The sequence below is a fragment of the Rana temporaria genome, chromosome 9 (assembly GCF_905171775.1).
Source record: "Rana temporaria chromosome 9, aRanTem1.1, whole genome shotgun sequence".
Lineage (NCBI taxonomy): Eukaryota > Metazoa > Chordata > Amphibia > Anura > Ranidae > Rana > Rana temporaria.
The window spans coordinates 17,003,007-17,015,628 of record NC_053497.1 but is presented as its reverse complement, the minus strand read 5'-3'; the positions used below and the strand labels follow the sequence as shown (position 1 = coordinate 17,015,628).

Genomic DNA, 12,622 nt, shown 5'->3' with positions numbered 1-12,622 from the left:
AATCGGCGTATCTAGCTGATTTACATATTTCTAGGCGTAAATCAGCGTACACGCCCCTAGCGGCCAGCGTAAATATGCAGTTAAGATACGACGGCATAGGAGACTTACGCTGGTCGTATCTTATACAAATTCTGGCGTATCTGATTCTTTGAATCGGGCGCCAAGATACGACGCCTCAGACTCAGAGATACGACGGCGTATCTCCTACGTGAATCTGGGCCACAATATGTAAAAAAAACTAGTTTTGGGGTTTAGGTAGATGTTTAATGTGTTCTTCAACACCTGTACAAAGAAGTAGTTGGCGGTCGGTCAACCAGCTAAAGACAAACGGATCGACCAGGAAACCCAACAAAGCACAAACAGGATATGCAAACTCCATGCAGGTTATGTCCTGACCAGGATTTGCACCAGAGGCTAACCACTAAAAATATAAACAATTTTGGTAGACTTTTTTTTTTTCTTTGTTCTTGAGCACTTGTACAAAGAAGCAGTTCGTCGGCGGTCAACTGAGTAAAGACAGACAAATTGATCAGGAAACCCACAAAAGAATATGCAAACTCCATGCAGATAATGTCCTGACTTGGATTTGAACCCGAGTCTAACCACTAAAGCCTCATAAACACGATCGGACTTCCATCTGACTTTTCCGTGGATTTTTTGTCGGAAGGGGCGTTGCCCGTGAACTTGTTCTGCATACAGACGGCAGAACATTTTCACCAAACTACGTGTTTTTTCAGCTCTTTACCGCCACCCTTTGGGCAACTTCTGCTATTGTTGTCTGATGTTTAGCATTGGTTCTGAGCATGCGTGTTTTTACTTTTGGATTTTAGTCTGATGGACTTGTGTACACACAATCGGATAATCCGATGGAACACATTTGTTGTCGGAAATTCCAACGATTATTGTCCGATGGAGCGTACAGACGGTCGGATTGTCCGATAAAACACGTCCGTCGGACCATTGTTGTTGGAAAATCCGATCGTGTGTATGGGCCTTAAGAAGGGTTGTAAAGGTAAATGTTTTTTCACCTTTAAAGGGGTTGTAAAGGTACAATTCTGATTGGCTGGTGAGAGATCCTGGATGGCCACACAGTGAATTTGATCATCAAAGCTCCACAACCAGTGGTTATCCTTTTCGCTCGCATTGCTGCTTCTCTGTGCACCTGTAAGGCAGAAAGAATGAGAATCAAGGGGTTATAAAGGTCATTTTTTTCCCTAAATAGCTTCCTTTCCCTTAGTGCAGTCCTCCTTCACTTACCTCATCCTTCCATTTTTGCTTTTAAATGTCCTTATTTCTTCTGAGAAATCCTCACTTCCTGTTCTTCTGTCTGTAACTCCACACAGTAATGCGAGGCTTTCTCCCTGGTGTGGAGTGTCGTGCTCGCCCCCCTACCTTGGACTACAGCAGGTGAGTCAGGACGCCCACTAACACACAGCTCCTTTCTCTATCTGCAACGTAAAGTACGTCCTGACTCTCCTGTAGTCCAAGGGAGGGGGCGAACACGACACTCCACACCAGGGAGAAAGCCTCGCATTACTGTGTGGAGTTACAGACAGAAGAACAGGAAGTGAGGATTTCTCAGAAGAAATAAAGACATTTAAAATCAAAATGGAAGGATGAGGTAAGTGAAGGAGGACTGCACTAAGGTAAAGGAAGATATTTAGGGAAAAAAAATTGTACCTTTACAACCCCTTTAATGCATCTTATGCATTAAGGTGAAAAAACATCCGACAATACCGCCCGAGCCCCCGTTATACTTACCTGACCCCTCGAAAGTCCCGCGCTCGCCCCCCACATCCTCTTCACCGCTCAGCCTGGCCGTTGATTGGCTACACTGGATCGATTGAAAGCAGCGCAGCCATAGGCTCGCTGTGCTGTCAATCACATCCAATGATGCGGCGCGCCGGGGGCGGGGCCGAGTGATACAGTGAGCGTCAATAGCCGCCGGCTGTATCACGGCAGCACGCGCGCAGGAACTCCACAACATGCGAGCCAACTTGCATTAAGGTGTTGAGTCCTTGCGGGGGGAGCTGAGACTGACGCAGAGGGACCCCAGAAGACCAGGTTCGGGGCCACTCTGTGCAAAACGAGCTGCACAGTGGAGGCAAGTATAACGGGCCAGATCCAGAGAGAATTACATCCGCGCAGCGTATCAGAGATACGATACGCAGCTTTACCTTACCTGGCGGAATTTCGAATCCTCAGCGATTTTGCGCCGCAAGTTACGGCGGGGTAGTGTATTTCTGGTGGCGGAATTCAAATCGGCGATTAGGGGGCGTGATTCATTTAAATGAAACGCGTCCCCGCGCCGAATGAACTGCGCATGCGTCGTCCCGAAATTTTCCGCCCTGCATTGCGATAAATAACGTCGCTAGGACGTAATTTTTTTTAACTTAGACGTGAGTTACGTCCATCCCTATTCACGGACGACTTACGCTAAAAAAATAAACATTTCAAATTTCGACGCGGGAACGCCGGCCATACTTAACATGGCAAGTCTATCTATACGCCGCAAAATACCAGCTTTAACTATACACCGGAAAAAGCCGACTACAAACGACGTTAGAAAATGCGACGGCCGCGCCCTTACGTTCGTGGATCGTCGTAAATCGCTAATTTGCATACCCGACGCGGAAAACAACGCAAACTCCACCCAGCGGGCGCCGAAGTATTTCATCTAAGATCCGAAGGCGTACGAAGCCGTACGCCTGTCGGATCTCACCCAGATGCCGTCATATCTTGGTTTGAGGATTCAAACTAAAGATACGACGCGGGAAATTTGAAAGTACGCCAGCGTATCAGTAGATACGCCGCGTACTTGCTCTGTGGATCTGCCCCAACATGTTTGTTATTTAAAAACAAATTAAAAAAAAATTACTTTACAACACCTTTTAAGAATGTTAAATGTTTTGGGTAGAATTTCTTGAGCACCTGCACAAAGAAGCAGTTGGGTGGCGGCCACGCCGGCCAATGGCCTGAAGACAGACGGATTGATCAGGTGGTTGGGGGGAACGTTAAAAGGTTCTCTAATTGAAAGGGCGCGAGCTGTCGGTCCTAGTTGTGGTCAGCCAGCTGATGTCACACACTTGTGTCACAGCCCCCGTCCCCAGGGGACATGTTGCGTGTGAGCCGCGGTCACCGCTTCCCTGGGACAGAGGGACCTTGTTGGGGACTGGAAGTCCAATCTCTGTCACCCTCTGTGCAAGGCTGACACTGGGAAGAATTCATCATTCTCATGCAAATTGCTTGTGCTGGCTCTCCATGTTGGAATTTGGCCCCCTGCCCTCCTCTTTGTCTGCTCACTTGCCTTTTGACAGGGGGAGGAGGTTTCCGCCAGGCGTAGAAAGAGTTACAGAGAGCCTTGGGTCTACACAGCAGAGCCCTGTATAGCGGGATGTCACCAGTATTCCCCATGTGGCAGATGCTGTCACTGTAACTCCAATAGGGAGGGGGGAAGAGGAGAATAAATCCGTCCAATGACAGAGCTACTTGCAGTTTCCGCTCCATCTCTTAATGTGTCAGACCCCCCCCCGGGGTATCTCCTGGTCCCTACATTCACACATCTGCCTATTGTTCCTGTGCTGTCACTATGGGCTGTGTATAGTTGTGGAGGAACCTCTTACGGCATTGTGAGTACCTGTTCCTGCTTCTTCTTTACTTCCACTTTTAATGGTAGCGGTGAAATATTGGTCATGGCTGAAGGAAAAATGTGAAGTTTTAATCCACCAACAATAACAAGTACTGCTTTTCTATTCAATGGGTGTATTGTATAGCTTTGTCACTTTGAAGGTTTGCTAAGCAAGCTTTTTTTTTTTGTTATCTCGGACACAGGCTTCTTTTCATATGATTAACGCAAAAGGGACTAATGGATTTAGATTTTGGGAGTTGGTTGAATGCGGAAGCCAGCAGGGTGCAGGGTGGTTGGAGAACAAAAGCTTGCAATTGAAACAGTAGGGAAGGTAGGGAACGGTGGTGCTAGGATCATTTTTTAAACTATAGACGAGTCTTTCTCAAGCCGGGATCATAGGGTTCCTCCAGAGCAGCTTTTCTCAACCTTTTTATCACACAGGAACCCTTGAAATAACTTTCTGGTCTCGGGGGAACCCATGCTAATAATGACTATATAGCTACAGCTCATGGCACATTAGCGTGATAATTAGCGGGAAGAGTGCTTTTTAACTTTGTGGTCACTGGAAAGCATCAACTCTTTACAGAAAGTTATCTGAGAGGCAAAGTTGCTCATTGGTTATGGAACCCCTAGCACTCTCTGGAGGAACCCTAGTTAAGAAAGGCTGTTCTGGAGGAACCCTAAGGTTCTGCAAGACCCTGGATTAAGGGCTTCTCTGGAGGAACCGTGGTTGAGAAGGGCTTCTCTGGAGGAACCGTGGTTGAGAAGGGCTTCTCTGGAGGAACCCTGGATGAGAAGGACTTCACTAGAGGAACCTTGGATGAGAAGGGCTTCTCTGGAGGAACCTTGGATGAGAAGGGCTTCTCTGGAGGAACCCCCGGATGAGAAGGGCATCTCTGGAGGAACCTTGGATGAGAAGGGCTTCTCTGGAGGAACCTTGGATGAGAAGGGCTTCTCTGGAGGAACCTTGGATGAGAAGGGCTTCTCTGGAGGAACCTTGGATGAGAAGGGCTTCTCTGGAGGAACCTTGGATGAGAAGGGCTTCTCTGGAGGAACCCCGGATGAGAAGGGCATCTCTGGAGGAACCCCGGATGAGAAGGGCATCTCTGGAGGAACCCCGGATGAGAAGGGCATCTCTGGAGGAACCTTGGATGAGAAGGGCTTCTCTGGAGGAACCTTGGATGAGAAGGGCTTCTCTGGAGGAACCTTGGATGAGAAGGGCTTCTCTGGAGGAACCTTGGATGAGAAGGGCTTCTCTGGAGGAACCTTGGATGAGAAGGGCTTCTCTGGAGGAACCTTGGATGAGAAGGGCTTCTCTGGAGGAACCTTGGATGAGAAGGGCTTCTCTAGAGGAACCTTGGATGGGAAGGGCTTCTCTGGAGGAACCCCCGAACCTTGGATAATTATCACGGAATTCCGACAACAATTTAAGTACCTAAAGAGCATAGTACTGTCTTTTGTACACTAGGTTACCTCTAGGTACTTTTGCTACCAAGCTCCGGAGATTTCTTGGTATAGTTTCTCCCTGTCATTTATCTCTTGGACATGGTGTGATGCTTTCTACAAAAAGACAATAGTCTAAAATAATTTTGCGCTTGACGGAATATTTCTGAAACTGAAGATTTCTGGCCTGTAAATATGTTTATCGTTTGTTACTTCCTGTTCTATTTCCAGTTATTGCATCATGTGATGTCAGGTGGATGTTGGCATTCTGTTCTGGATATTGTCCATCTCTTGTCTCTTGTTGTGTGTTTTTTTTTTTTTTCCTCTGATCTTTTTTTTATGTATCTTGATGAGAGAAATATCGAATGTGGCAAGTCATTTTTAGGAGGCCTGTAGGTTAAACAAATTTGGAAGGTCTCATGTAATGTGTCACCAGTCTCACTGTCTCCCAAAGTATGTCCCCAAACGCCAACAACTCCCTTAACATGTCCACAGTCTCTGACCATCTTCCTTTTTGTATTTTTTTTAGTTCCTGATTTCTGTGGCATTACGTTCACCAAATTCTATGGGCCCCCTGGCGATGTCAAGGGCCGTATTTGAGTCCTCGTTCCCAACTACCCGAAACAAAAACAAGTTTTGGATGTAGTTGGACTTTAACTACTTGCTGCCTGCCTACATTGGTTTTACTGCTGGGGGGCAGGTGGCACAGGTAGGCCGGCAATGCTGTATCCTGGCCTAGGCCAACAAGGCCCAGGCACTTTGCAGGGGGGCAGCACGGACAGTGTCCCCGCCGGCTTGTGCTACACTGTTAGGCAAATTAGTTTAGCGCCCCCATAAATGTGGCATTCTGCAACTGTGGGGGGGGGGGAGGGGGCGTCGCTTAATTTTTTTTTACCATCCCTATCCCATTGCAGAGTTTTCCCTTCACTTCATTTCCCATAGCCAAACAGGAAGTGAGAGGAAATCTATGCAAAATTAGGGAATCCATTGCCCCCCCCCCAGGCCATCAGAACTAGCGTCTCCACTTGAAAATTTCAGGGTGGGTTTTAAACTGCAAGGGGTGTGGCCTTCACAGGAAGGGGTGGGTCATATTTAAATTAGGGGGTGCACGAGTTTAGTCAGGCCTAGGGCAGCACAAAACCTAAATACACCCCTGCAGGCCGGACAATGTACCGGTACGGCGCCGGTTTGCTTTCACCATCCCCTGCCCACCTGTGCTGTGATTGGACACAGCACAAGTTTGATAGCTGATTTTAGCCAATGATTTTGGCTGAGGTCAGCTGATTGACTGTGTCCAATCGCACACAGAGTTCTGATTTTACAAACAAAAAGGAAAAGGTCTGGTGTCACCGGCAAACCACCTCCATCCCAATATATACTACTTTACTTCTATGCTGTTACGACCGAATCCATTGATTTATATATGCGTTTATGTTTCAGTTGACATTACTAATGGATACTGGGAGATCTTTGGTGGGAGTCTGCCCCCCGTTTGTGCTCTGTTGTGTTTGTTTTTTCATCTGTCGCCTCAGTTCCCAAACCGGACGCTCATTACTGCCCCCCCTGGGTATCCAGCAATGGGTAGTCTGATCCAGCCTTTGGTGAGTATAGGGCCATGCGTTTGGGACCCTCTTGACTAATTGTCACAATATCATCTCTGTGTTAAAACTTATTTGGTTCATTATACCCCCTACAGATGTACTACACACGCATCTACCCCTGATGAAGTGAGCATGGTTTTGAGAAACACGTTGGGATACTTTTAGTGCCTGTGTACTTTGCAATTTTACATTTTATACCATGATACGTGTAATGACATTTTTTACTGTATGTATCATTTCAGTGGCTTGGCTATGATTCGTGTTTTATGTTTGCATGACAATTTTAATACATTTTGAGACTGCATTTACTCTGTCAATTGTTGGCTAACAATATTCACCTCATTTAAAATCCCAGGGCGATCTCCTGTTTTTTGTTGATTTTACAAACACACAGAACGCTGTGTGCTGAACGGCGATCTGGCTGTTTCTTCTCCTTGAAAAGCAGGGAGAAAAAACAGCCAGATCAGACACATTGTTAGGCATGCTATTGACCCCTGGATGTCTTTTTTTTTTTTTTTTTGTTTTGTTTTTTTTTAACAATTTAGGGCCAGATCCACATAGAATTGGATAGGCGCAGCGTATCAGAGATACGCTACGCCGCCGTATCTTACCTGGCTTTAAGTCGAATCCAGGAAGATTTTGCGGCGTAAGATACGGCGGCGTAGTGTATTTCTGGCGGCGGAATTCAAATCGGCGATTAGGGGGCGTGATTCATTTAAATGAAGCGCGTCCCTGCGTCGATTGAACTGCGCATGCTCCGTTTCGAAATTTCCCGCCGTGCATTGCATTGAAATTTGAAAGTACGCCGGTGTATCAGTAGATACGCCGGCGTACTTGCTCGGCGGATCTGCCCCTTAGTTATTGCATAACTGAGAAGTAGAAATGTTTACAGATATTTTTACAAAGTAAACTTCAAAATTAACACATATTTGTGTCACTACCGACGTCCGTGTCAGTGACCCTCGCACATAGTGTTAGCGCCAGGTTGACTGCCACCCTATCACAGTCAAACTTTAAAGCGGAGTTCCACCCAAAAATGGAACTTCCACTTTTTGGAATCCTCCCCTTTCCGGTGTCACATTTGGCACTTTTCAGGTGGGGGGGCAGATATCTGTCTAAGCCAGGTATTTGCTCCCACTTCTGGGCATAGATCGCTGCAATAGCCATGGATATCTTCGTCATGTTCGGCCCCTCCTACATCCCCCCCCCTGTCTTCTGGGAGAAACACAGGTCCCAGAAGATAGCAGGGACAAGTGAGGATGCGCAGTGCAACTTGCGCATGCACAGTAGGGAACCAGGCTGTGAAGCCACAAGGCTTTACTTCCTAATTCCCTTACCGAAGATAGCAGCTCCACGAGGTGAGATCTTGCATGGAGCCCCAGACCGAGGGAGATTGACAGTTATTTTGTGTTTTTTCCATTTGTAAATAATCACACCAACTGTTGGTTCCCGCCTTATGTTGGTCTACAATCTTGTCCCTGACATCCTTAAACAGCTCTTTGGTCCTGACCATGGTGGAGAGATTGGAATCTGATTGATTGCTTCTGTGGACAGGTGTCTGCTATACAGGTAACAAGCTGAGATTAGGAGCACTCCCTTTAAGAGAGTTCTCCGAATCTCAGCTCCTTACCTGTATAAGGCCCCGTACACACGAGAGGATCTATCCGCTGGAATTGATCTGCGGATCAGTTCCAGCGGATAGATCCGCTGGTGTGTACAACCCAGCGGATCTGTTTCCGTGGATTTTTATCCCCTGGGATGGATTTCAAGCGGATAAAAATTTGAAGACATGCTTTCAAATCTATCCGCTTGAATCCATCCCAACGGATTGATCCGCTGGTCTGTACAGACTCACCGGATCAATCCGTCCGAATGGATCCCCCGCATGCGTCGTAATGATTCGACGCATGCGTGGAATTCCTTATATGACCGCGTCGCGCACATCGCTGCGTCATCATCGCGGCGACGGCGCGACACGTCATCGCGATGGGATTTCGGCGCGGATTTCGATCCTATGGTGAGTACACTCCATCGGATCCAAATCCGCGGAAATCCTCTCGTGTGTACTAGGCCTCAAAGACACCTGGGAGCCAGAAATCTTGCTGATTGATAGGGGATCAAATATTTTATTTCACTCATTAAAAAGCAAATCAATGTATAACTTTTTTGAAATGCGTTTTTCTGAATATTTTTGTCGTTATTCTGTCTCTCACTGTTAAAATAAACCGCCCATTAAAATTATAGACTGATCATTTCTTTGTCAGCGGGCAAACGTACAAAATCAGCAGGAGATCAAATACGTTTTTCCTTCACTGTTCTGGGAAGGCTTTCCCAAAAGATTAGGTAATGATCAGGGGTGGACTGACCATTCTGATACTAAGGCACTGCCCGAGGGCCCCATGCCACTAGGGGGCCCTATTAGGGTTGCCAGCCTCAGTTAAACCAGGGACAGTATGTAAAAATCTGTGTTTTTTAAAAATCCCAAGATTATAGCTGCCACACCTCTCCAGTACCTTTTCACTGTGTGTGTATGTATAGTGTTAGCCAGATTCAGAGAGAGTTACGCCGGCGTATCAGTAGATACGCCGTCGTAACTCTGAATCTGTGCCGTCGTAAATTTAAGCGTATTCTCAAATTGAGATGCACTTAAATCTAGCTAAGATAGGACCGCGGGCGCCGTCGTATCTTAGCTGTCTTTTTAGGCCGGCCGCTAGGGGCGTGTACGCTGATTTACGCCTAGAATGCGTAAATCAGCTAGATACGCCTATTCACGAACGTACACTTGCCCGTCGCAGTTAAGATACGCCGTTTACGTAAGGCGTTTTCAGGCCTAAAGTTATTCCACCAAAAAGATGGCGCAGCCAATGTTAAGTATGGACGTCGGACTCGCATCGAATTTTAAAAATTTTACGTTGTTTGCGTAAGACGTCCGTGAATGGGGCTGGGCGTAATTTACGTTCACGTCGAAAACAATAAGTCTTTGTGGTGTAATTTGGAGCATGCGCACTGGGATATGTCCACGGATGGCGCATGCGCCGTTCGTAAAAAAAAACGTCAATCACGTCGGGTCACGATTCATTAGCATAAAACACGCCCACCTATTCACAATTTGAATTGGGCGCGCTTAGGCCGGCACATTTACGCTACGCCGCCGTAACTTGGGACGCAAGTGCTTTGTGAATACAGCACTTGCCTCTCTAACTTACGGCGGCGTAGCGTATATGCGATATGCTACGCCTGCCTAACGTTGGGCCCATCTACTTGAATCCAGCTATGTGTGTATACTGTGTGTGTGTGTGTGTGTGTGTGTGTGTATATTGTATGCTGTGTGTGTATACGGTGTGTGTGTGTGTGTATACTGTGTGTGTATACTTTGTGTGTGTATACTGTGTATGTATACTGTGTGTGTGTGTGTGTGTGTGTGTATACTGTGTGTGTGTGTGTGTGTGTGTGTATGTATGTATACTGTGTGTGTGTGTGTGTATGTATGTATGTATACTGTGTGTGTGTGTGTATGTATGTATGTATACTGTGTGTGTGTGTATGTATGTATACTGTGTGTGTGTGTGTGTATGTATGTATACTGTGTGTGTGTGTGTGTGTGTATGTATGTATGTATACTGTGTGTGTGTGTATGTATGTATACTGTGTGTGTGTATGTATGTATGTATACTGTGTGTGTGTGTATGTATGTATGTATACTGTGTGTGTGTGTGTGTGTGTGTGTGTATACTGTGTGTGTGTGTGTATACTGTGTGTGTGTATACTGTGTGTGTATTCTGTGTATGTGTGTATACTGTGTATGTGTACTGTGTGGCCGCATTATCTATTGCCTTGGTACCCCCATAATCTCCTATTGCCCGGGGGCCCCATGAGTTGTCAGGCCACCATACATGGCTGTTAGGTTCCAACATTTTTGTTCTGGAGTTTAGATCCACTTTAACTCCCCTTTTTTTTTTTGGATGTCTAGCTATTGATCCACCGGCTTTTCCTATTCTGGAAAAGGCAGAACGGAAGTTCTATTTTTTTTTTTTTTTTTGTGTTTTATACTCTTTAAGCCTGAAGGCTGCATCCTTTGATTCATTGTTGATCGTTGGGCAAGTACAGATCTGCAGCGGGGATTGTTTTGCTGCCCTGCACCTGAATGCAAAACGTAGCCCCTATTACATTACACATAATTCCTCCTGTCTGTGTTAACCTCTAGTGTTCCAACTCCTCGGTTATCACAGTCAAGTGCTTCATTCAACCTCCCCAGTGGGAATGAAGACACAGTTGGTCTGCGTTGCCGGAGGTCCCCAGTGGTATGGTGCACTCTGCTGCACAGGGACCCAGCAGATGACGCACATTTGTCATACAGAGCAATCAGGCATGGTCATATCACTGTGGTGCGGTGCATTAAGAATGCAATTTACTGCATCAATGTATTTTGGTACCCATTGGAAAATTTAAAGTCGCTGATTGTTGCCATTACTAGTAAAGAAAAAATATGTCCCCGGATTTCATTTTAAAAATCTGGTCACCTTAACCACTTAACGACAGCCCACTGTATATATACGTCCTCTTTTTAAAGCTGAATATCTCGGTAACGGCAGCAGCTGCTGCCAGAACCGGGATATCCACCTCTACAGTGGGCTGCCGTGTAAACGATAACGGCGGTCTCCGCGGCGGATTCGCCGCGAGATCGCCGTCATCGGTGGCGGGAGAGGGGCCCCCCCCTCCCGCCGCTTTTCCGCGCCCTCCGCCGCTTACCGGAGCCGTCGGTAGCGGCGGAGGAGATCGGATGTTGCCGCCTGGAGAGTGAGGACTGTAGTGAGGGCAAGATGGCCCCCACCCGTCCTCATAGCTCTGCTGGGCGGAAGTGACGTCAAAACGTCAGTCCCGCCCAGCCTCTTAAAGAGACAATTTTTTTGTTGTCATTTTTTTAAATGACAAATTTTCATTTTTTTTTTTTTCTTGCATTGAAGCCTAAATATGAGATGTGAGGTCTTTTTGACCCCAGATCTCATATTTAAGAGGACCTGTCATGCTTTTTTCTATTACAAGGGATGTTTACATTCCTTGTAATAGGAATAAAAGTGATCATTTTTATTTTATTTTTTATTTCAGTGTAAAAAATAATAAAATTAATAAAAATAAATAAGAAAACAAAAAAATATATATTTTTTAAAGCGCCCCGTCCCGACGAGCTCGCGCGCAGAAGCGAACGCATACCCGAGTAGCGCCGCCATATGAAAACGGTATTCAAACCACACAAGTGAGGTATCGCCGCGATCGTTAGAGCGAGAGCAATAATTATAGCCCTAGAGCTACTCTGTAGCTCAAAAAATTAAACCTATAGAATTTTTTAAACGTCGCCTATCAAGATTTTTAAGGGTAAAAGTTTGACGCCATGCCACGAGCGGGCGCAATTTTAAAGCATGACATGTTGGGTATCATTTTACTCGGCGTAACATTATCTTTCACAATATATAAAAAAATTGGGCCAAATTTATTGTTGTCTTATTTTTTAATTCAAAAAAGTTTAATTTTTTCCAAAAAAAGTGCGCTTGTAAGACCGCTGCGAAAATACGGTGTGACAAAAAGTATTGCGATGACCACTATTTTATTCTCTAGGGTGTTAGAAAAAAATATATATAATTTTTGGGGGGTTTAACTAATTTTCTAGCAAAAAAAAAAATGTTTTAGTCTTGTAAATCCCGAATCTGAAAAACAGGCTCGGGGCTTAAGTGGTTAAGTTAAAGTGGGATGTAAAGGTTTGTTTTTATTTTCTGAATAGGTTCCTTTAAGCTAGTGCATTGTTGGTTCACTTACCTTTTCCTTCCATTTCCCTTCTAAATGTTTTTTTTTCTTTGTCTGAATTTCTCACTTCCTGTTCCTCAGTAAGCTTTCCACCATCACCCGAGCCGTTCTGGCTGGGGGTTAGTTGGCGTGCTCGCAGAAGGTGAAATGT

At 45.8% G+C, this 12,622-nt stretch overlaps 1 protein-coding gene across 2 annotated transcripts in view; it reads left to right on the top strand.

Moving 5' to 3' along the window:
- The window catches only part of PLXNB3 (plexin B3), a 208,346-nt gene that overhangs the window by 61,068 nt on the left and 134,656 nt on the right, over nt 1–12,622 (top strand). Inside the window, exon 1 of one of the 2 annotated variants that reach the window (XM_040322872.1) lies at nt 3,462–3,629. The exons of the other annotated variant lie outside the window; for it this stretch is intronic. Coding sequence (XP_040178806.1) covers nt 3,477–3,629 — 153 coding nt within the window. The 5' untranslated portion in view covers nt 3,462–3,476. Of the gene's footprint in view, nt 1–3,461; nt 3,630–12,622 lie in introns of those variants that run through there. 2 annotated transcript variants of the gene reach the window in all.